Raw genomic sequence first — 25,893 nt, forward strand, 5'->3', positions numbered from 1 at the left:
TGTCTGCGGGTGCTCCGGTTTCCTCCCACAGTCCAAAGAAATTAGTTCAGGCTAATTAGATGTCGGATAAAATTTGCCCCTTAGGTGTGAGTGTGTGAGTGAATGTGTCTGTGTCTGTCTGTGTCTGTCTGCCCTGTGATGGATTGGCATCCTGTCCAGGGTGTATGCATTCCGCCCGATGCCAGCTGGTATAGACTCCAGCCACCAAACGCCCCCCAAATCCCCCCTCCCTCCCCCGCGTCCCTTAACGGATAAAGCGGTTGACGAGTGAGTAAGTGAGTGAATAAGTTATATTATATTAGTATATTACATTATATTATAATGCCAACTGTGGCTTGTAGTCTAACTGGGCATATTGGAATTGGCCAATGAAACCCACGAGTAAATTATTAAAATGCAGATTAGCGATGATAGAAGTCTTGACATTAACGCTGCAAGAAATGCAATCAGTCTATTCTTGCAGATTATGCTCATGGTCAGGCTGTTATGTGGCATACACACACTTATATACAGTTCCCACAAGATCAGGAATTACAGCACAACATAATATATTTCCATGCTATTTGGAAAATCCCTGGTATCCGGTGTGGTGTCTTTAATCACACCTACACGTATTGTAAAGGGTATCGGTGAATGTGCAGGTAATATTTAATATTATTCATTAATCAGGTGATTCTAACCAACATTGTGGCCGTTCATCTGGGCAAACTCTGGGGTGTTTCAGCTCGCAAATATATAAATACCAGTCAAAAGTTGGACAAGTCTCATTCAATATTTTTTTTTTTTTACGTTGTCGATTATTATTAAAATCATGAAAACTAATTGACGCAAATGGAATTAGTAGACAAAAAGGTGCATGGCCTTGACAATCCACTAACATAAACCCATTGATTTAGGATGAGCTGGAGCTTCACAGTATAAAGTACAAAACATATTTCTGTTGGTTAAAAATTTAATATATATATATATATATATATATATATATTTACATTTTAAACCAACAGAAATATGTTTATATATATATATATATATATATATATATATATATATATATATATATATATATATATATACACACACACACAGGAACATAGGTATATGTATATTATTATATTATTTTTATAATATTAATAATTAGAATAATAATAAATTAATATTACTATCAATATTACTATTAATAATGTTAGTATAGTATCTATTAATATAATATATATTAACAATAATAGTTTTAAAAATGTAAAAAATAAGTTTAATGTTTTAAAATACATTCTATTTTCGAGTATTTATTTAGTCATATGTATCTTTAGGAGTATAATGTTGTTAATTACAACACATTTCTACGTTTTTAGGGTGTCATAGTGAATAAATACTTCATATAGGCAGTGTTGAATCGATATTTGTGGTTCGATTGAGCGCGCTGTTTCGGGGGAGGAGTCAACAAAGACGTTCTTTAACCTCGTTCCTTATTTTTCACATTGCGAAGCTCTTTGGGAAACACTCGCAGAACTGGCTCGTTCTTTACTCACGTCATTCGTTACTTCGTTCGTTATTCGCTAAGATTGATCGTTTTTGGGAAACCCACCCCAGTTCCAGTCTTCGTTGTGGATCAGCGGAGTCCGTTCTGAGAAAGAAATGATCATCAGTTAGATGGTAAGTCTTTCTCGTTCTCTGAAATAGTCCGTGTTCAGTTGATGGAATAGCTCGTTGTTTGGACAACATTCCAGATGTTCCGCGTTTTACCGAGTCCGCCTTGGATTTCCAAACTCCAGCGCCTCCGATAGATCTCTCTCTCTCTCTCTCTCTCTCTCTCTCTCTCTCTCTCTCTCTCTCTCTCTCTTTCTCTCTCTTACTCTTTCAGTCTTTCCCCGAGCTCCAACTTTTCCTAATTGCACTGCTCTCACTCTTTTTCTTCCAGCTCTTTACTCCTCTTTCTGCATCGCTGCATTTCCTCCGCATTAAACTGCACCGTTTTAGAGAAACTATAGCGAGCATAAGACTGCTGCTGTGTTTGTTCTGTTCTCTGAGCTCTAGCAGCTCTTCAGCTTTCTCTCCCATGTTTCGGGTGGATTCGAGGAACATCAGGGTGGAAATCTTTAATAAGTTGTGGCCATGCATTTTTTTTTATTTGTACTGGAAATCCCCCTAGCAGCTCCATAGATTCCAGCACAAAGATCAGTTCTGAATAATAATCTAAAAGGAGTCACACAGATTCTTCTTTCATAAACTACATGAAAAGTTCTGGTATATACATTATTATTTAATGTATATATTTAAAGCTGTTAGGTGGAGGATCTTCATGTGTGGGTTAAAGGTTGCTGATCGGATCTTACTCGGCCACAGTAACTTCGGGTTAGGATCTTGTTATTGTCATGCAGTTAAAGGTGAATGAGTGGGGGAGTAGAGTATGGGGAAGGGAATGGACCCTAGGTGGAACCACAGTTGTTATCTGAAGGATTGATCAACTTCCTGTATTGTTACTAAAGTGGGTTTTACACTCCGTTTTGATGTAGGGTGGGTAGGTAATGCTGGTATATACAGAAGAGTTGGAGAAGAGTCAGGGTCCGTGTACATTTTGTCAGTTTGATTCTTGAACTGAATAGAGAGCTGAAGAAATAAAAAAACGGTTCGTTTTTTCGTTTTAACACACAAAAACAGAAACGGGAATTCAGTCCGAATATTGTTTTTCTCCTTTGGGTCTACAAAACGAATTTACGGCTCTTTATTTGGATTGCGAAATATGGGCGGGCTTTAATCGCGCCTCCTACCACATTGGTTAGTCTGAGAGATCACGTGTTCGCAGCCGCTACGTTCCGATATAATAAACGTCCCGAATTGTCAGGTGTCAGTAATTATGACCGCAGGAATATTATCAGTGTCTAGATTTGCGTGCAAAGACTTTCTCCAGTCTGACTGAATTAATTCCGATTACAGAATCTGTACACGCTATGTGAGGAAAAATTATATGTAACAGGAATGTACGCTGTAAAAGTAATAGAGCCCAAAATGATACACGTGTAGAATACTACTATATATTATATGTATATATATATATATAAATATATATATATATATATATATATACAGAGAAATATTTTTCTCTGTACCTGGATATTTTGTTTAAATTCATTATATTATTACATTTATACATTTAAATTGAATATGGTCAAACCATTGTTCATCTTCTGTACTACACACTCATGAACTAGGTACCAGTCCCACCATGCATGACAAAAAAAAAACCTTTGGATGAAATTTATGGTGGAAGTAAGTCTGCTAAAAAATCCAGCTCTTAACCTGAAAATAAATAAATTACATTGAGAGGTTAAAGTTTATAATTATAGTTATTGGGTTTTTTTTCATAAACAATTGTTTATAATTTATAATATTATTATTTATATATATCAATCAGATGATAAAAAACATGGAATTTAGGTTAAAAAGGTGACATATGCTATTATTTGCTGTCTGTCCTTCAAGAGAAAAGTGCAGTGTCATTTCCTCCTTTGCCTCAATGATGATATCATAAAAGCCAATTTTTAATTTTATAGGGGGTAAATTGAATGGTGTGACCGCATGCGTAGGCTTAGGGTCCCTAACGCCACCAGGGGGCACGCCAAGAGCACCAAGACACCCTGATAAAAAATACATGTTTTAAAATAACGTTGAATAATACAAATGAAAGGGTACGACGGCGTTTTAGAGCCATACAGAAAAACAGTTCACTTCGAGAATAAAGACATATAGTAAAGAGTAATATTACGAGAATAAAGTCGTGTATAAATGCATAATGTTATGAGAATAAAGACGTAATATTACGAGAATAAAGACGTAATATAACGAGAATAAAGTTGGGAAATTTAAGGGAAATGTAGTTCTAACTGCGTGGGTTCAGGGCCGGAGTGGGCCCCTTTTTCAGCCTGGGAGTTTCATGCCCAAATCAAGCCATATATTCCATGGAGCAGGAATTTGAATAAATAAAACAGCAGCTAGATCTTACAATGCCTTTTTATTGCATATAATTACAAGTATATGTTGGTAAGTTAACAGAACACTCTTCACTTAAACATGTTTCATTCTAATTTAAATCAGATAAAGATTTAAAAGGTAAAAAAATATATAATTTTATGAATTAATATTACTAAGAAGTAGTGCTGGCGATATGGGAAAATCACGATAACGATATATATGATGATATACCACATTTATATAAATCAATTATAAATAAATTAACAAATACGAAAATGAAGGTATCTAATCTGTAATTTCAGTTCGTTTTAGTTTTTTTTAATTTACCCCTTTTAATTAGTTTCAGTTAAGGAGAAGTTTCGCTAACAATAAGACTTGGTTATTTAGCTACATTGTGATGCCATAGCTTTATATAAAATTATAATAGTATTAAAAAACAGATGACATCACAGACTATTTCCTGGAGCCCGACCGGCCGAGGCAAGTGATGCGCTCATCCGTGCGATTTGCAGGGATCTGGCGCTAATTCTACTGCTTTGGGGCTACATGACGTTCAGTCTATCAGCCTGCAAGTCAGACTACAGTGTCAGCATATAAATCAGGTGCGTTTTCCTACAGGACAAACCATTCAAGCATGCGGATGAGCTCTCAGCACCCGATAATTTAAAAAATCACACAGTGTCTGTCTGGCTTAAAATAGTTAGATACAGCGATTAAATGAATAAATTAACGTTCATTTAAAATACCAGGAAGACTTTCTGTATGCTAACAAGCTAGAAGCTAATAAGCTTATAACAACATTTAATAAAAACAGACAAATATATATAAAATAGGAAAATATCCAACTAAATTAAGCTCAAATGCTAAAAGAATTATAATCTAACGAATTCTAAAAGATCAAAACGAAATAGTGAATCCTCAAAGCAGTAACTTAAAAACAGAATATAAAGCTTTACCAGATTCAAAATTATGAATCTTAATTCTAATAAACAAGGCATATTTCGGCCTAAATGTTTATTTCCTGAAAGAACATACATCTAAATAGGCTAGATACTGAAAAGCAGAGATTCTATGCTTTAAAATGGCATATTGGGTGTCTATAATTATTCATAAACACAACAAGATATTAACTATGACATATTTCTGGCCCGCCGGAAGGGCGTGTTAAGAGGTTAATGATGTGTATTGGGCTTTACAAAAGAAACTACGCTAAATCAACATTGAAAACGGTGCGCAAGCTGACAATTCAAGATTATTTCCATATCTCTGTTTACCGGCTGCAGCTGGAGTCTGTCCTCTGGAAAACAAGTTTGTTAATTTTAAACATTTGGCAGCTTCTTCCTCCATCTTCTTTCTTTTTTTAATCTGGCCTTGTCGGCTCCACCTTGCCTCTTTTTACCCTCCATTGGAGCCGACTGACGCTTCGTGCTATTCTGTTGCTATATTTAATTTTATCGCTTCAGAAAAGACCACGCTTGGGCGCCACCAAGACAAACATTTGGGAGAGGAGAATTCCCTCAGATGGTTAAACCCGTCTTATCTACTGCGAAGTACGGGCTGAATGCGTAGTTGAATGGAAATGAATGCAAGAATAAGATTAGATAAGTGACGGGTAAATTATTTTTTTCCGTCCAACCGGCCCAAACTCTAGCCGGCCCATCGGGAATCCTCCTGCGTGGGTTGCAGTTTAAATGCGAAACACTGAAAGTCGCATTTTCCGCTAATTATCTGTAACAGGGCTAATCGTCATTTATCTATTATTTGTTATTAACATTTATAACCTGCAGATTATTAATGCAGTGTTACAGTTAGATAATACAGTGTCCAGATTTTCCCATGGTGCCATAGCCGAGCCTTCAGCACCCCTGCCGGGAGAAGCGTGGGGAGAGCGTGCGCTGCTGCTCCTGCCTTTTAGTTTGGTTTTTGTGACCAAAGAAACAGAAATACAAAAATTTCAGTCATGAATAAAGGAAATTAACATTTTACTGATGCAGGATTACTGCGTGTTATAAACTATATCACGATCAAATATACTGTGAAGTGTACGTGATATGCACGTCAATTATCTCAACAATTGTGTTTATTAATTTCTTATTTTCAACAAACATATAGTGTAAAGAATTATATATATTTTTTTTACAAATATACAATTATAAGACTAAGGTCCAACTGTTCACTGTAAATAATAGTAAATAAAGGTGATATAAAAAATTATACAATGCAGTGTGTGACACTTATGAATGGTCATATAGAGCTGCTTTAAATCTGTAACACTGTAAAATTAAAATAGCTGGCTTAAAATAATAATATTACAATGTTTTAAGATGTTTATTTGAATTGGTAGTTTATAATATAATTTGGATCGATTTGATCATTTATTCCAATAACTAAAATATGCTTTAGAAGTGTAATTGTAATTAAAAATTGAATTGTAAGATGTAGATAGACATTAATATCAAGAAATTACACTGAAGACAACTATCCGGTTCATACAACTAATTTGTATATCTAATATAAATTACACTTAAATGCAAATTAAATGTAAATTTTAAATGTAAACCATTTAAATATATTATTTCCTGATACTTCATTACAAATCAAAACTATAATGCAGATTAATGAGCTCAGAAAAAACTGTACATAAACAGTGTAATCACATATACTGTTTCTTGTGCATATTTTACTGATAAGGTCGGACCAAGGTCTTTAAGCTTTCTATTTGGTCACCTTTCACAGGTCTATAATGACGGAAACACAAAATTGCATTTCATGTATAACATAAAGCTGTTTCTATATCTGATCAAATAGACTGAAAATCTGTATATAATATCTCATCACAGTGTCCTGCTCAAGAAACATGTCACAGGCCTCATATAAAAGACATAAAATTTGGAGTTGAAGCTATATTTTCTGAATTATGTGTTCATTTAATTATGTAACCAGGTTTAAAACGGGGCATTTCCTTGGAGGCTGACTTGGTGTCTAATACAAAAAGTATTTCATGGTTGGGTGAAAAGTTATAGCAAGTGCTTTGTAAGGTATACTATCTGCTGGGAAATATTAGGAATATTTTTAATATGAATTATGTTTATTTAATTAATACATGTTAGCCCTATATTATTAAATAGTTATTGAGAAATTAATAAACACATTTCCACATTGCAGAGATCATATATATCATAACTTTGAAACGCATATCATGTTTCATCCTGCATCAGTAAAATGTTTATTTATTTTATTTATGACTGGAATTTACTGTATTTCTGTCCCTTTGGTCACAAAAACCCAACTAAAAGGCATGAGCAGCAGCTCTGCCCGCACGGGAGGCTTAAGAGCTGGATTTTTTTTAGCAGACTTACTTCCACCATAAATTTCATCCAAAGGTTTTTTTTGTCATGCATGGTGGGACTGGTACCTAGTTCATGAGTGTGTAGTACAGAAGATGAACAATGGTTTGACCATATTCCATTTAAATGTATAAATGTAATAATATAATGAATTTAAACAAAATATCCAGGTACAGAGAAAAATCAGTAGTAATCTACACGTGTATCGTTTTGGGCTCTATTACTTTTACAGCGTACATTCCTGTTACATATAAATTTTTCCTCACACGAGTAGCGTGTACAAACACTTTAGTCAGATTCTGTAATCGGAATTAATTCAGTCAGACTGGAGAAAGTCTTTGCACGCAAATCTAGACACTGATAATATTCCTGCGGTCATAATTACTGACGTCTGACAATTCGGGACTTTTATTATATCGGAACGTAGCGGCTGCGAACACGTGATCTCTCAGACTAACCAATGTGGTAGGAGGCGCGATTAAAGCCCGCCCATATTTCGCAATCCAAATAATGAGCCGTAAGTTCGTTTTGTAGACCCAAAGGAGAAAACCAATATTCGGACTGAATTCCCGTTTCTGTTTTTGTGTGTTCAAACCAAAAAACGAAAAAAACTAACCGTTTTTTCATTTCTTCAGCTCTCTATTATGTTCAAGAATCAAACTGACAAAATGTACACGTACCAGTCAGTGTGTAATAATTTTTTGTTCAATTTCTACTCCCTACTAGAGACCTGGACACATTCATGATCAAACTGAACTAAAACGAGGGGGTGGGAGGTATTTGTGAGAAAGAATGTCATTTGCATGTAGATTTCCAGTCCAGATTTTCTGTTTGGCAGTTAAGAGATTTTCATTTCACACTAAAAACTAGTACTAAGCTTGAGTTTGTATTTTTCTTTGCTTCTTCCAGAAATGAATGCCGTCCTGTTCCAGATCTTCTTCTCCTAGTGTCTTCTTTCCAATCTTTCTAATTTAGCTACAGAAATGCACTAAACAAGAACAGTTCACAAATAGGTTAAACTACAAGAAGAGGGGAAGAATATGGAATCCACAAAAATCTCCAATACTCAGCCAACACCCTCTCCTACCTCTCCAAAACAAATGCAGAAAATTACATGCAAGAAAAAAACCCACCACTGCTCAGACTGTGGGAAGAGATTTAATCAACAGGGTGCTCTCAAACTACACCAGCGCATTCACACTGGAGAGAAACCCTATCACTGCTCAGACTGTGGGAAGAGTTTTAATCAACAGGGTGCTCTCAATATACACCAGCGCATTCACACTGGAGAGAAACCATATCACTGCTCAGACTGTGGGAAGAGTTTTAATCAACAGGGTGCTCTCAAACTACACCAGCGCATTCACACTGGAGAGAAACCCTATCACTGCTCAGACTGCGGGAAGAGTTTTAGTCATCAGAGTACTCTCAAACTACACCAGCGCATTCACACTGGAGAGAAACCCTATCACTGCTCAGACTGTGGGAAGAGTTTTAATCAACAGGGTGCTCTCAATATACACCAGCGCATTCACACTGGAGAGAAACCATATCACTGCTCAGACTGTGGGAAGAGTTTTAATCAACAGGGTGCTCTCAAACTACACCAGCGCATTCACACTGGAGAGAAACCCTATCACTGCTCAGACTGCGGGAAGAGTTTTAGTCATCAGAGTAATCTCAAACTACACCAGCGCATTCACACTGGAGAGAAACCATATCACTGCTCAGACTGTGGGAAGAGTTTTAGTCATCAGAGTACTCTTCTACAACACCAGCGCATTCACACTGGAGAGAAACCGTTTCACTGCTCAGACTGTGGGAAGAGTTTTAAACAACAGGGTGCTCTCCAAATACACAGGCACATCCACACTGGAGAGAAACCATATCACTGCTCAGACTGTGGGAAGAGTTTTAGTTACCAGAGTTCCCTCAAACTACACCAGCGCACTCACACTGGAGAGAAACTGTATCACTGCTCAGACTGTGAGAAGAGTTTTAGTCGTCAGAGTACTCTCCAACAACACCAGCGCATTCACACTGGAGGGAAACTGTATCACTGCTTAGAGTGCGAGAAGAGTTTTTTTCATCATAGTAGTCTTCTACAACACCAGCGCATTCACACTGGAGGGAAACTGTATCACTGCTTAGAGTGCGAGAAGAGTTTTTTTCATCAGAATACTCTCCTACGACACCAGCGCACTCATACTGGAGAGAAACCGTATCACTGCTCAGACTGTGGGAAGAGTTTTAGTCGGCAGGGTAATCTCCAACGACACCAGCACATTCACACTGGAGAGAAACCGTATCACTGCTCAGACTGTGGGAAACGTTTTAATCGGCAGGGTCATCTCCAACAACACCAGCGCACTCACACTGGAGAGAAACTGTATCACTGCTCAGATTGTGGAAAGAGTTTTAGTCATCAGAATTCCCTCAAACGACACCAGCACATTCACACTGGAGAGAAACCGTATCACTGCTCAGACTGTGGGAAACGTTTTAATCGGCAGGGTAATCTCCAACAACACCAGCGCACTCACACTGGAGAGAAACCGTATCACTGCTCAGACTGTGGGAAACGTTTTAATCGGCAGGGTCATCTCCAACAACACCAGCGCACTCACACTGGAGAGAAACTGTATCACTGCTCAGATTGTGGAAAGAGTTTTAGTCATCAGAATTCCCTCAAACGACACCAGCACATTCACACTGGAGAGAAACCGTATCACTGCTCAGACTGTGGGAAACGTTTTAATCGGCAGGGTAATCTCCAACAACACCAGCGCACTCACACTGGAGAGAAACCGTATCACTGCTCAGACTGTGGGAAAAGTTTTAAACGACAGAGTACTCTTCAACTACACCAGCGCATTCACACTTGAGAGAAACTGTATCATTGCTCAGACTGTGGGAAGAGTTTAAGGTGTCAGAATGAGTTCAAACATCACCAGAAAATTTACTTAGGAAATAAACCATATTATTGCTAGAAGTGCAGAATTGGGGTGTGTGAATGTACTGTGTTCCATATCTGTTGTGAAGGCTCAGTGCTTTTATGGTATTGAAATGATATCTTTATAATGGATGTATGAAATTATGATGATAATGAAATTTTGTAAGGTGCCAGTTTAAAAATTGCCTTGAGCCATAACAGACATTACAATTATTTAAAGAATGTAATGCTTGATCTTTCTTATTATTATCTTATCATTGAGTAGTTTTGCAGATATTCTGTTGTTTGTTATTTGATTCCAAAGAAGTTGGGACAGGGGCAACACAAAATTCCAATTTGATGCAAAGTGGAAAAGGGTCCGGTTGTCTGACGAGTCCACGTGTCACATTATTTTGGGGTAAAGGACTATGCGGACTGTTTAAGGCACAAAGTTCTAAAGCATTATCTCTGATGGTGTGGGAGTGGGTTAGAGCCCATGACATGGGAAACTTGCACATCTGTAAAGCTCTATATTTGCTGAAAGATACATGCAGATGTCATTGCAATGTCATGAAAAGGACAGGTGGTGAAAGAGGTGGTAAAATGAGTGAATATTTGAATATCTTTACAGTGAATTTAGTTGAATATTGGTTTAAACGTTTTTGCAAATGTGTTCTTTGTTATTTTTGTTTTACACAATGTCACCATTGTTATTGGGGTTGTACTAATATGTACATTCTTTTATCCTCCTTATTTTAACCACTTTGTTTAACATATAAAGTCTGTTTTTGTGGTGAGTTATTTGAATAAACTGAAAAAGCAAGTTTTGGGTGTTTTTTAAATTTTGGTTGATAGTTAGATTTGGCCCAGTAAAGTGCAACCTGTTTAACTCTGTATTTGAACATTGAAGTTAAACAATTGAATATCAGTTGATAAGTTTGTAGAGTTGAAGTGTTTCTTCTTGGTTTGGGTTTGTTTAGATCCATATTTCTGTACAGTTATCATGCTGCCATTACATAGTTACTGTCAAAGGTTTTGAATCAGGAATTTAAAAAATATAATCTGTGGCGTTTCCTTTTGGAACAAAATAAATAATTTCCCATCATTTGTAATCTTTAGCTAATTTCTATGAGATAATGTTATGCATAAATAACTGTTAGGAATACCTTATTAATTAAATGGGAATTGAATATGATTTAGTTCTCTTAAAGTATTTATACAAGCTGACCATGTTACTTAATATAATTTTAAGTGCCCTGTGACTGTGAAGGAACACTGGAGCACATAAAACATTGGTAAAGACTAGGTTTTTATGATATAAATGTTAAGAGAGAACATGTGATGCGTAACTTCTGTGTTGATCCTTAGCTGTATCAGGATTTAATTGTATACATGTGGTTAGGGAACAAGTCTGGTTTTACTGAATCTGAAAGGATTTTACATTACAGAATAGGATCACGTCTGTAAAAAAACATTGTTATTTATCCTCAAACTTGTAGGCGAATAATTCAAATCCTTTGGCCAACAGCCCAAAAGGGGGCAGTAGGAAAAGTGAAAATGTATCCCACAAAAAACTAGGACATACAATAACTTTGACTTTTTTTAGGATCCAGACACACACTAATTACACGAAGTATTTATAAAAACAGTGGATGGTTTTCTCCAGAGTCTTTATTTAGAAACAACCCACTCCTAATCTCCAAACTACTAGAGGGAGCCCGTGAATGAGTCTAAAATAAATATGGGAAATGAAGCTAAAAACACAAATAAATAATAGTTCCTATGCACTTGGCAAGGTTATTCATTTTGTTGGTCAAAATTAGAATTTTGTGTTTTGATAAAAAAAAGTAAAGAAATAAAATCAAATTACAAAAGTATACTATACATATATAAGTATACTATACATAACTAGCAGAGCAGCCTTTTGTGTCTGGCTCTGCTTTGGGTTTTATTAATAAAATGGAATATTAGTTATAATGTTGTATTATTAGTAATAATAAAAATAATATTAAAAACAATAAATTCAATTTAAATAATTAAACAATTAAATAATGAAACATACACCATACTAAATATAAAAATGGAATCGAATGAACATGGACAGGCAATTCTGATTAAATGTATTGCTACATAATGCAATTCAATTTTATTTATATAGCACTTTTTACAACAAAAGTTGCCACAAATCAGCTTTACAGAGAAAAACAGGTCCACACCTCATATGAGCAGCACAGAAATGCCAGTTATTGGGGCGACACAGTGGCAAGGAAAAACCTCATTTTCAAACAAGAAAACTGGGTCAAAGATGACCCCTAGGTTTCTCACAGATTTACCAGGTATACTTAAGTGACTCTCTATTTATGTTTTTATCGATATTAGGGCCTAATAAAAGGAACTCTGTTTTATTAGAATTAAGTAAGAGAAAGTTGTTCATCATCCCATTTTTCTGATCTTTGTGGGACACCATATTTTACTCTAGACTAATAAGAACATTCATTATCTAAATAAACACACTGGTATCGATCTCTCAGATATTATCTGAACCAGGTGAGGGCAGATCCTTTAATTCCTACAAGATTTTTTAACCCATTAAACAGAATAGCGTGACCTATAGTGTCAAAGGCAGCACTAAGATCTATTGTTAAGGGGACAATAAAAAATGGAAAATAATTCTCACAGAAAATTATTACACCGTTACACAGTTTTCTGTGACCACAGTGGGCGCTACTTCACATTTTCTGTTCACGGGCACGAGCGCGCTGCGTAGACTGCGTACGCTATGCAGAAAACGGTGTAACACCAGTTTATGGAGAGACTACATTACATTACATTACATTACATTACATTACATTACATTTGGCAGACGCTTTTGTCCAAAGCGACTTACAATAGTCACGTACAAAAGTAATATTCAAGTACAAAAGTAATGGACTACCCACTCCCTATCTCCCCCTTATATTAGAAAAGTACTGCTAACCGATAGAGGGAGCCCACGAGAGAGTCTTATATGAATGGGGTGCATGGAGATAAACACCTAAAAATACAAATTAAGAACAGATACTATTCACTTTCCAGAATATTCTTTTATTTCTCAAAAGTAGAATTGTCTATTTTGAACAACAATAAAAAGGAAAGAACATTTGCATGTATATTTAGGTTTTTCTTCAGTAAACGGGTTTTATAACAGGAAAAAAGATGCTGCATTACTGCTGCTGCAAGCTGACTGGTTGGTGAACTGATGCTAGAGTTTAAAAGTTTTGTAAAAACGGGAGTTTTATCTGCGGTGCTGAATCATTTGATAGTGTTCTTTTGAGGAAATGAGGAAAAGTTTCAGTAGAAAAATACTGAAAAATGTATACGATAAATGTAGATTTTGCTCAGTTGCTCCATATAAACCCATTCATTTAGGGTAATTTTGGACTCACTCGAGAGCGCTCTCTAGAGGTGAAACAAGCCCAAAACACATTCTGAAGTGACTATTGTCCTCTTTACTAGAGAGGATCTGGTTTCCTCTTCAGCAGTGTATGATAGGTGGCAGTATGGAACTAATTTTCCATCCGAAAACACGCAGAAACTGGATCTCCACGAGCTTTCGGCTAGTAAATCTGTAGGACTGAACAGGGGTGGGTTTCCCGAAAGCTTCGTAACGCTAAGAACTTCGTTATCTCGTACTTAAGATTGATCGTTAATTAAAGAGTGTTTCCCAAACCCGTGCGTAACTAAAGTACTACGTAAACTCGCTCGCAGATTAACGAGTGCCCTGACCCAGTCGTTATTCTTAACGAGCTTCTTTAGGGGATCTCGACTTGCAGTTCAGCACCTTAAACACCAGGGACCGCCAATTTTAAGGAAGAAAAATGATAATTTCCGTGTTTGAAGCAACTATTAATTATAATCAATTATATTACTATATAATTATTAATATTTTTATATTATATTACATTACTATTAATTATAATCAATTATATTACTATATAATTATATTATATTATATTATATTATTTCCTGTGTCTGCGGGTGCTCCGGTTTCCTCCCACAGTCCAAAGAAATTAGTTCAGGCTAATTAGATGTCGGATAAAATTTGCCCCTAGGTGTGAGTGTGTGAGTGAATGTGTCTGTGTCTGTCTGCCCTGTGATGGATTGGCATCCTGTCCAGGGTGTATGCATTCCGCCCGATGCCAGCTGGTATAGACTCCAGCCACCAAACGCCCCCCAAATCCCCCCTCCCTCCCCCGCGTCCCTTAACGGATAAAGCGGTTGACGAGTGAGTAAGTGAGTGGATAAGTTATATTATATTAGTATATTACATTATATTATAATGCCAACTGTGGCTTGTAGTCTAACTGGGCATATTGGAATTGGCCAATCAAACCCACGAGTAAATTATTAAAATGCAGATTAGCGATGATAGAAGTCTTGACATTAACGCTGCAAGAAATGCAATCAGTCTATTCTTGCAGATTATGCTCATGGTCTAAGCAAAGCTGCAAAGTCACCAAGTCCGTTGATTCTGTAATCAGGCTGTTATGTGGCATACACACACTTATATACAGTTCCCACAAGATCAGGAATTACAGCACAACATAATATATTTCCATGCTATTTGGAAAATCCCTGGTATCCGGTGTGGTGTCTTTAATCACACCTACACGTATTGTAAAGGGTATCGGTGAATGTGCAGGTAATATTTAATATTATTCATTAATCAGGTGATTCTAACCAACATTGTGGCCGTTCATCTGGGCAAACTCTGGGGTGTTTCAGCTCGCAAATATATAAATACCAGTCAAAAGTTGGACAAGTCTCATTCAATATATATATTTTTTTTTACGTTGTCGATTATTATTAAAATCATGAAAACGCAAATGGAATTAGTAGACAAAAAGGTGCATGGCCTTGACAATCCACTAACATAAACCCATTGATTTAGGATGAGCTGGAGCTTCACAGTATAAAGTAAAAAACATATTTCTGTTGGTTAAAAATGTAATATATATATATATATATATATATATATATATATATATATATATATATATATATATATATATATATATATATTTACATTTTAAACCAACAGAAATATGTTTATATATATATATATATATATATATATATATATATATATATATATATATATATATATACACACACACACACACAGGAACATAGGTATATGTATATTATTATATTATTTTTATAATATTAATAATTAGAATAATAATAAATTAATATTACTATCAATATTACTATTAATAATGTTAGTATAGTATCTATTAATATAATATATATTAACAATAATAGTTTTAAAAATGTAAAAAATAAGTTTAATGTTTTAAAATACATTCGATTTTCGAGTATTTATTTAGTCATATGTATCTTTAGGAGTATAATGTTGTTAATTACAGCACATTTCTACGTTTTTAGGGTGTCATAGTGAATAAATACTTCATATAGGCAGTGTTGAATCGATATTTGTGGTTCGATTGAGCGCGCTGTTTCGGGGGAGGAGTCAACAAAGACGTTCTTTAACCTCGTTCCTTATTTTTCACATTGCGAAGCTCTTTGGGAAACACTCGCAGAACTGGCTCGTTCTTTACTCACGTCATTCGTTACTTCGTTCGTTATTCGCTAAGATTGATCGTTTTTGGGAAACCCACCCCAGTTCCAGTCTTCGTTGTGGATCAGCGGAGTCCGTTCTGAGAAAGAAATGATCATCAGTTAGATGGTAAGTCTTTCTCGTGCTCTCAAATAGTCCGTGTTCAGTTGATGGAATAGCTCGTTGTTTGGACAACATTCCAGATGTTCCGCGTTTTACCGAGTCCGCCTTGGATTTCCAAACTCCAGCGCCTCCGATAGATCTCTCTCTCTCTCTCTCTCTTACTCTTTCAGTCTTTCCCCGAGCTCCAACTTCTCCTTATTGCACTGCTCTCACTCTTTTTCTTCCAGCTCTTTACTCCTCTTTCTGCATCGCTGCATTTCCTCCGCATTAAACTGCACCGTTTTAGAGAAACTATAGCGAGCATAAGACTGCTGCTGTGTTTGTTCTGTTCTCTGAGCTCTAGCAGCTCTTCAGCTTTCTCTCCCATGTTTCGGGTGGATTCGAGGAACATCAGGGTGGAAATCTTTAATAAGTTGTGGCCATGCATTTTTTTTATTTGTACTGGAAATCCCCCTAGCAGCTCCATAGATTCCAGCACAAAGATCAGTTCTGAATAATAATCTAAAAGGAGTCACACAGATTCTTCTTTCATAAACTACATGAAAAGTTCTGGTATATACATTATTATTTAATGTATATATTTAAAGCTGTTAGGTGGAGGATCTTCATGTGTGGGTTAAAGGTTGCTGATCGGATCTTACTCGGCCACAGTAACTTCGGGTTAGGATCTTGTTATTGTCATGCAGTTAAAGGTGAATGAGTGGGGGAGTAGAGTATGGGGAAGGGAATGGACCCTAGGTGGAACCACAGTTGTTATCTGAAGGATTGATCAACTTCCTGTATTGTTACTAAAGTGGGTTTTACACTCCGTTTTGATGTAGGGTGGGTAGGTAATGCTGGTATATACAGAAGAGTTGGAGAAGAGTCAGGGTCCGTGTACATTTTGTCAGTTTGATTCTTGAACTGAATAGAGAGCTGAAGAAATAAAAAAACGGTTCGTTTTTTCGTTTTAACACACAAAAACAGAAACGGGAATTCAGTCCGAATATTGTTTTTCTCCTTTGGGTCTACAAAACGAATTTACGGCTCTTTATTTGGATTGCGAAATATGGGCGGGCTTTAATCGCGCCTCCTACCACATTGGTTAGTCTGAGAGATCACGTGTTCGCAGCCGCTACGTTCCGATATAATAAACGTCCCGAATTGTCAGGTGTCAGTAATTATGACCGCAGGAATATTATCAGTGTCTAGATTTGCGTGCAAAGACTTTCTCCAGTCTGACTGAATTAATTCCGATTACAGAATCTGTACACGCTATGTGAGGAAAAATTATATGTAACAGGAATGTACGCTGAGAGCTCATCCGCATGCTTGAATGGTTTGTCCTGTAGGAAAACGCACCTGATTTATATGCTGACACTGTAGTCTGACTTGCAGGCTGATAGACTGAACGTCATGTAGCCCCAAAGCAGTAGAATTAGCGCCAGATCCCTGCAAATCGCACGGATGAGCGCATCACTTGCCTCGGCCGGTCGGGCTCCAGGAAATAGTCTGTGATGTCATCTGTTTTTTAATACTATTATAATTTTATATAAAGCTATGGCATCACAATGTAGCTAAATAACCAAGTCTTATTGTTAGCGAAACTTCTCCTTAACTGAAACTAATTAAAAGGGGTAAATTAAAAAAAACTAAAACGAACTGAAATTACAGATAGATACCTTCATTTTCGTATTTGTTAATTTATTTATAATTGATTTATATAAATGTGGTATATCATCATATATATCGTTATCGTGATATATCGTGATTTTCCCATATCGCCAGCACTACTTCTTAGTAATATTAATTCATAAAATTATATATTTTTTTACCTTTTAAATCTTTATCTGATTTAAATTAGAATGAAACATGTTTAAGTGAAGAGTGTTCTGTTAACTTACCAACATATACTTGTAATTATATGCAATAAAAAGGCATTGTAAGATCTAGCTGCTGTTTTATTTATTCAGATTCCTGCTCCATGGAATATATGGCTTGATTTGGGCATGAAACTCCCAGGCTGAAAAAGGGGCCCACTCCGGCCCTGAACCCACGCAGTTAGAACTACATTTCCCTTAAATTTCCCAACTTTATTCTCGTTATATTACGTCTTTATTCTCGTAATATTACGTCTTTATTCTCATAACATTATGCATTTATACACGACTTTATTCTCGTAATATTACTCTTTACTATATGTCTTTATTCTCGAAGTGAACTGTTTTTCTGTATGGCTCTAAAACGCCGTCGTACCCTTTCATTTGTATTATTCAACGTTATTTTAAAACATGTATTTTTTATCAGGGTGTCTTGGTGCTCTTGGCGTGCCCCCTGGTGGCGTTAGGGACCCTAAGCCTACGCATGCGGTCACACCATTCAATTTACCCCCTATAAAATTAAAAATTGGCTTTTATGATATCATCATTGAGGCAAAGGAGGAAATGACACTGCACTTTTCTCTTGAAGGACAGACAGCAAATAATAGCATATGTCACCTTTTTAACCTAAATTCCATGTTTTTTATCATCTGATTGATATATATAAATAATAATATTATAAATTATAAACAATTGTTTATGAAAAAAAACCCAATAACTATAATTATAAACTTTAACCTCTCAATGTAATTTATTTATTTTCAGGTTAAGAGCTGGATTTTTTAGCAGACTTACTTCCACCATAAATTTCATCCAAAGGTTTTTTTTTTGTCATGCATGGTGGGACTGGTACCTAGTTCATGAGTGTGTAGTACAGAAGATGAACAATGGTTTGACCATATTCAATTTAAATGTATAAATGTAATAATATAATGAATTTAAACAAAATATCCAGGTACAGAGAAAAATATTTCTCTGTATATATATATATATATATATATATATATATATATATATATATATATATATATATTTATATATATATATACATATAATATATAGTAGTATTCTACACGTGTATCATTTTGGGCTCTATTACTAGCACCCGATAATTTAAAAAATCACACAGTGTCTGTCTGGCTTAAAATAGTTAGATACAGCGATTAAATGAATAAATTAACGTTCATTTAAAATACCAGGAAGACTTTCTGTATGCTAACAAGCTAGAAGCTAATAAGCTTATAACAACATTTAATAAAAACAGACAAATATATATAAAATAGGAAAATATCCAACTAAATTAAGCTCAAATGCTAAAAGAATTATAATCTAACGAATTCTAAAAGATCAAAACGAAATAGTGAATCCTCAAAGCAGTAACTTAAAAACAGAATATAAAGCTTTACCAGATTCAAAATTATGAATCTTAATTCTAATAAACAAGGCATATTTCGGCCTAAATGTTTATTTCCTGAAAGAACATACATCTAAATAGGCTAGATACTGAAAAGCAGAGATTCTATGCTTTAAAATGGCATATTGGGTGTCTATAATTATTCATAAACACAACAAGATATTAACTATGACATATTTCTGGCCCGCCGGAAGGGCGTGTTAAGAGGTTAATGATGTGTATTGGGCTTTACAAAAGAAACTACGCTAAATCAACATTGAAAACGGTGCGCAAGCTGACAATTCAAGATTATTTCCATATCTCTGTTTACCGGCTGCAGCTGGAGTCTGTCCTCTGGAAAACAAGTTTGTTAATTTTAAACATTTGGCAGCTTCTTCCTCCATCTTCTTTCTTTTTTTAATCTGGCCTTGTCGGCTCCACCTTGCCTCTTTTTACCCTCCATTGGAGCCGACTGACGCTTCGTGCTATTCTGTTGCTATATTTAATTTTATCGCTTCAGAAAAGACCACGCTTGGGCGCCACCAAGACAAACATTTGGGAGAGGAGAATTCCCTCAGATGGTTAAACCCGTCTTATCTACTGCGAAGTACGGGCTGAATGCGTAGTTGAATGGAAATGAATGCAAGAATAAGATTAGATAAGTGACGGGTAAATTATTTTTTTCCGTCCAACCGGCCCAAACTCTAGCCGGCCCATCGGGAATCCTCCTGCGTGGGTTGCAGTTTAAATGCGAAACACTGAAAGTCGCATTTTCCGCTAATTATCTGTTACAGGGCTAATCGTCATTTATCTATTATTTGTTATTAACATTTATAACCTGCAGATTATTAATGCAGTGTTACAGTTAGATAATACAGTGTCCAGATTTTCCCATGGTGCCATAGCCGAGCCTTCAGCACCCCTGCCGGGAGAAGCGTGGGGAGAGCGTGCGCTGCTGCTCCTGCCTTTTAGTTTGGTTTTTGTGACCAAAGAAACAGAAATACAAAAATTTCAGTCATGAATAAAGGAAATTAACATTTTACTGATGCAGGATTACTGCGTGTTATAAACTATATCACGATCAAATATACTGTGAAGTGTACGTGATATGCACGTCAATTATCTCAACAATTGTGTTTATTAATTTCTTATTTTCAACAAACATATAGTGTAAAGAATTATATATATTTTTTTACAAATATACAATTATAAGACTAAGGTCCAACTGTTCACTGTAAATAATAGTAAATAAAGGTGATATAAAAAATTATACAATGCAGTGTGTGACACTTATGAATGGTCATATAGAGCTGCTTTAAATCTGTAACACTGTAAAATTAAAATAGCTGGCTTAAAATAATAATATTACAATGTTTTAAGATGTTTATTTGAATTGGTAGTTTATAATATAATTTGGATCGATTTGATCATTTATTCCAATAACTAAAATATGCTTTAGAAGTGTAATTGTAATTAAAAATTGAATTGTAAGATGTAGATAGACATTAATATCAAGAAATTACACTGAAGACAACTATCCGGTTCATACAACTAATTTGTATATCTAATATAAATTACACTTAAATGCAAATTAAATGTAAATTTTAAATGTAAACCATTTAAATATATTATTTCCTGATACTTCATTACAAATCAAAACTATAATGCAGATTAATGAGCTCAGAAAAAACTGTACATAAACAGTGTAATCACATATACTGTTTCTTGTGCATATTTTACTGATAAGGTCGGACCAAGGTCTTTAAGCTTTCTATTTGGTCACCTTTCACAGGTCTATAATGACGGAAACACAAAATTGCATTTCATGTATAACATAAAGCTGTTTCTATATCTGATCAAATAGACTGAAAATCTGTATATAATATCTCATCACAGCGTCCTGCTCAAGAAACATGTCACAGGCCTCATATAAAAGACATAAAATTTGAAGTTGAAGCTATATTTTCTGAATTATGTGTTCATTTAATTATGTAACCAGGTTTAAAACGGGGCATTTCCTTGGAGGCTGACTTGGTGTCTAATACAAAAAGTATTTCATGGTTGGGTGAAAAGTTATAGCAAGTGCTTTGTAAGGTATACTATCTGCTGGGAAATATTAGGAATATTTTTAATATGAATTATGTTTATTTAATTAATACATGTTAGCCCTATATTATTAAATAGTTATTGAGAAATTAATAAACACATTTCCACATTGCAGAGATCATATATATCATAACTTTGAAACGCATATCATGTTTCATCCTGCATCAGTAAAATGTTTATTTATTTTATTTATGACTGGAATTTACTGTATTTCTGTCCCTTTGGTCACAAAAACCCAACTAAAAGGCATGAGCAGCAGCGCTCGCTCTGCCCGCACGGGAGGCTTAAGAGCTGGATTTTTTTTTAGCAGACTTACTTCCACCATAAATTTCATCCAAAGGTTTTTTTTGTCATGCATGGTGGGACTGGTACCTAGTTCATGAGTGTGTAGTACAGAAGATGAACAATGGTTTGACCATATTCCATTTAAATGTATAAATGTAATAATATAATGAATTTAAACAAAATATCCAGGTACAGAGAAAAATCAGTAGTAATCTACACGTGTATCGTTTTGGGCTCTATTACTTTTACAGCGTACATTCCTGTTTCATATAAATTTTTCCTCACACGAGTAGCGTGTACAAACACTTTAGTCAGATTCTGTAATCGGAATTAATTCAGTCAGACTGGAGAAAGTCTTTGCACGCAAATCTAGACACTGATAATATTCCTGCGGTCATAATTACTGACGTCTGACAATTCGGGACTTTTATTATATCGGAACGTAGCGGCTGCGAACACGTGATCTCTCAGACTAACCAATGTGGTAGGAGGCGCGATTAAAGCCCGCCCATATTTCGCAATCCAAATAATGAGCCGTAAGTTCGTTTTGTAGACCCAAAGGAGAAAACCAATATTCGGACTGAATTCCCGTTTCTGTTTTTGTGTGTTCAAACCAAAAAACGAAAAAAACTAACCGTTTTTTCATTTCTTCAGCTCTCTATTATGTTCAAGAATCAAACTGACAAAATGTACACGTACCAGTCAGTGTGTAATAATTTTTTGTTCAATTTCTACTCCCTACTAGAGACCTGGACACATTCATGATCAAACTGAACTAAAACGAGGGGGTGGGAGGTATTTGTGAGAAAGAATGTCATTTGCATGTAGATTTCCAGTCCAGATTTTCTGTTTGGCAGTTAAGAGATTTTCATTTCACACTAAAAACTAGTACTAAGCTTGAGTTTGTATTTTTCTTTGCTTCTTCCAGAAATGAATGCCGTCCTGTTCCAGATCTTCTTCTCCTAGTGTCTTCTTTCCAATCTTTCTAATTTAGCTACAGAAATGCACTAAACAAGAACAGTTCACAAATAGGTTAAACTACAAGAAGAGGGGAAGAATATGGAATCCACAAAAATCTCCAATACTCAGCCAACACCCTCTCCTACCTCTCCAAAACAAATGCAGAAAATTACATGCAAGAAAAAAACCCACCACTGCTCAGACTGTGGGAAGAGATTTAATCAACAGGGTGCTCTCAAACTACACCAGCGCATTCACACTGGAGAGAAACCCTATCACTGCTCAGACTGTGGGAAGAGTTTTAATCAACAGGGTGCTCTCAATATACACCAGCGCATTCACACTGGAGAGAAACCATATCACTGCTCAGACTGTGGGAAGAGTTTTAATCAACAGGGTGCTCTCAAACTACACCAGCGCATTCACACTGGAGAGAAACCCTATCACTGCTCAGACTGCGGGAAGAGTTTTAGTCATCAGAGTACTCTCAAACTACACCAGCGCATTCACACTGGAGAGAAACCCTATCACTGCTCAGACTGTGGGAAGAGTTTTAATCAACAGGGTGCTCTCAATATACACCAGCGCATTCACACTGGAGAGAAACCATATCACTGCTCAGACTGTGGGAAGAGTTTTAATCAACAGGGTGCTCTCAAACTACACCAGCGCATTCACACTGGAGAGAAACCCTATCACTGCTCAGACTGCGGGAAGAGTTTTAGTCATCAGAGTAATCTCAAACTACACCAGCGCATTCACACTGGAGAGAAACCATATCACTGCTCAGACTGTGGGAAGAGTTTTAGTCATCAGAGTACTCTTCTACAACACCAGCGCATTCACACTGGAGAGAAACCGTTTCACTGCTCAGACTGTGGGAAGAGTTTTAAACAACAGGGTGCTCTCCAAATACACAGGCACATCCACACTGGAGAGAAACCATATCACTGCTCAGACTGTGGGAAGAGTTTTAGTTACCAGAGTTCCCTCAAACTACACCAGCGCACTCACACTGGAGAGAAACTGTATCACTGCTCAGACTGTGAGAAGAGTTTTAGTCGTCAGAGTACTCTCCAACAACACCAGCGCATTCACACTGGAGGGAAACTGTATCACTGCTTAGAGTGCGAGAAGAGTTTTTTTCATCATAGTAGTCTTCTACAACACCAGCGCATTCACACTGGAGGGAAACTGTATCACTGCTTAGAGTGCGAGAAGAGTTTTTTTCATCAGAATACTCTCCTACGACACCAGCGCACTCATACTGGAGAGAAACCGTATCACTGCTCAGACTGTGGGAAGAGTTTTAGTCGGCAGGGTAATCTCCAACGACACCAGCACATTCACACTGGAGAGAAACCGTATCACTGCTCAGACTGTGGGAAACGTTTTAATCGGCAGGGTCATCTCCAACAACACCAGCGCACTCACACTGGAGAGAAACTGTATCACTGCTCAGATTGTGGAAAGAGTTTTAGTCATCAGAATTCCCTCAAACGACACCAGCACATTCACACTGGAGAGAAACCGTATCACTGCTCAGACTGTGGGAAACGTTTTAATCGGCAGGGTAATCTCCAACAACACCAGCGCACTCACACTGGAGAGAAACCGTATCACTGCTCAGACTGTGGGAAACGTTTTAATCGGCAGGGTCATCTCCAACAACACCAGCGCACTCACACTGGAGAGAAACTGTATCACTGCTCAGATTGTGGAAAGAGTTTTAGTCATCAGAATTCCCTCAAACGACACCAGCACATTCACACTGGAGAGAAACCGTATCACTGCTCAGACTGTGGGAAACGTTTTAATCGGCAGGGTAATCTCCAACAACACCAGCGCACTCACACTGGAGAGAAACCGTATCACTGCTCAGACTGTGGGAAAAGTTTTAAACGACAGAGTACTCTTCAACTACACCAGCGCATTCACACTTGAGAGAAACTGTATCATTGCTCAGACTGTGGGAAGAGTTTAAGGTGTCAGAATGAGTTCAAACATCACCAGAAAATTTACTTAGGAAATAAACCATATTATTGCTAGAAGTGCAGAATTGGGGTGTGTGAATGTACTGTGTTCCATATCTGTTGTGAAGGCTCAGTGCTTTTATGGTATTGAAATGATATCTTTATAATGGATGTATGAAATTATGATGATAATGAAATTTTGTAAGGTGCCAGTTTAAAAATTGCCTTGAGCCATAACAGACATTACAATTATTTAAAGAATGTAATGCTTGATCTTTCTTATTATTATCTTATCATTGAGTAGTTTTGCAGATATTCTGTTGTTTGTTATTTGATTCCAAAGAAGTTGGGACAGGGGCAACACAAAATTCCAATTTGATGCAAAGTGGAAAAGGGTCCGGTTGTCTGACGAGTCCACGTGTCACATTATTTTGGGGTAAAGGACTATGCGGACTGTTTAAGGCACAAAGTTCTAAAGCATTATCTCTGATGGTGTGGGAGTGGGTTAGAGCCCATGACATGGGAAACTTGCACATCTGTAAAGCTCTATATTTGCTGAAAGATACATGCAGATGTCATTGCAATGTCATGAAAAGGACAGGTGGTGAAAGAGGTGGTAAAATGAGTGAATATTTGAATATCTTTACAGTGAATTTAGTTGAATATTGGTTTAAACGTTTTTGCAAATGTGTTCTTTGTTATTTTTGTTTTACACAATGTCACCATTGTTATTGGGGTTGTACTAATATGTACATTCTTTTATCCTCCTTATTTTAACCACTTTGTTTAACATATAAAGTCTGTTTTTGTGGTGAGTTATTTGAATAAACTGAAAAAGCAAGTTTTGGGTGTTTTTTAAATTTTGGTTGATAGTTAGATTTGGCCCAGTAAAGTGCAACCTGTTTAACTCTGTATTTGAACATTGAAGTTAAACAATTGAATATCAGTTGATAAGTTTGTAGAGTTGAAGTGTTTCTTCTTGGTTTGGGTTTGTTTAGATCCATATTTCTGTACAGTTATCATGCTGCCATTACATAGTTACTGTCAAAGGTTTTGAATCAGGAATTTAAAAAATATAATCTGTGGCGTTTCCTTTTGGAACAAAATAAATAATTTCCCATCATTTGTAATCTTTAGCTAATTTCTATGAGATAATGTTATGCGTAAATAACTGTTAGGAATACCTTATTAATTAAATGGGAATTGAATATGATTTAGTTCTCTTAAAGTATTTATACAAGCTGACCATGTTACTTAATATAATTTTAAGTGCCCTGTGACTGTGAAGGAACACTGGAGCACATAAAACATTGTTATGATATAAATGTTAAGAGAGAACATGTGATGCGT

The 25,893-nt window shown here is 36.2% G+C and overlaps 3 protein-coding genes and 1 pseudogene across 4 annotated transcripts in view; 3 read left to right on the forward strand and 1 right to left on the reverse strand.

The window, feature by feature from the left end:
• Window positions 1-25,893, forward strand: part of LOC111196242 (zinc finger protein 239-like) — a 443,969-nt gene that overhangs the window by 411,225 nt on the left and 6,851 nt on the right. The gene's annotated exons all lie outside the window — the stretch shown is intronic.
• LOC125780454 (zinc finger protein 501-like) overlaps window positions 1-25,893 on the reverse strand; it is an 89,298-nt gene that overhangs the window by 49,201 nt on the left and 14,204 nt on the right. The gene's annotated exons all lie outside the window — the stretch shown is intronic.
• On the forward strand, window positions 1,105-11,027 carry LOC125780466 (zinc finger protein 850-like). Its single transcript, XM_049469019.1, has 2 exons — window positions 1,105-1,650; window positions 8,223-11,027. The coding sequence occupies exon 2, from the start codon at window positions 8,354-8,356 to the stop codon at window positions 10,196-10,198; it is 1,845 nt and encodes a 614-aa protein (XP_049324976.1). The 5' UTR covers window positions 1,105-1,650; window positions 8,223-8,353; the 3' UTR covers window positions 10,199-11,027.
• On the forward strand, window positions 15,439-25,341 carry LOC125784887 (zinc finger protein 850-like; annotated as a pseudogene).

Source organism: Astyanax mexicanus, chromosome 1, assembly GCF_023375975.1.
Source record: "Astyanax mexicanus isolate ESR-SI-001 chromosome 1, AstMex3_surface, whole genome shotgun sequence".
Classification (NCBI taxonomy): domain Eukaryota; kingdom Metazoa; phylum Chordata; class Actinopteri; order Characiformes; family Acestrorhamphidae; genus Astyanax; species Astyanax mexicanus.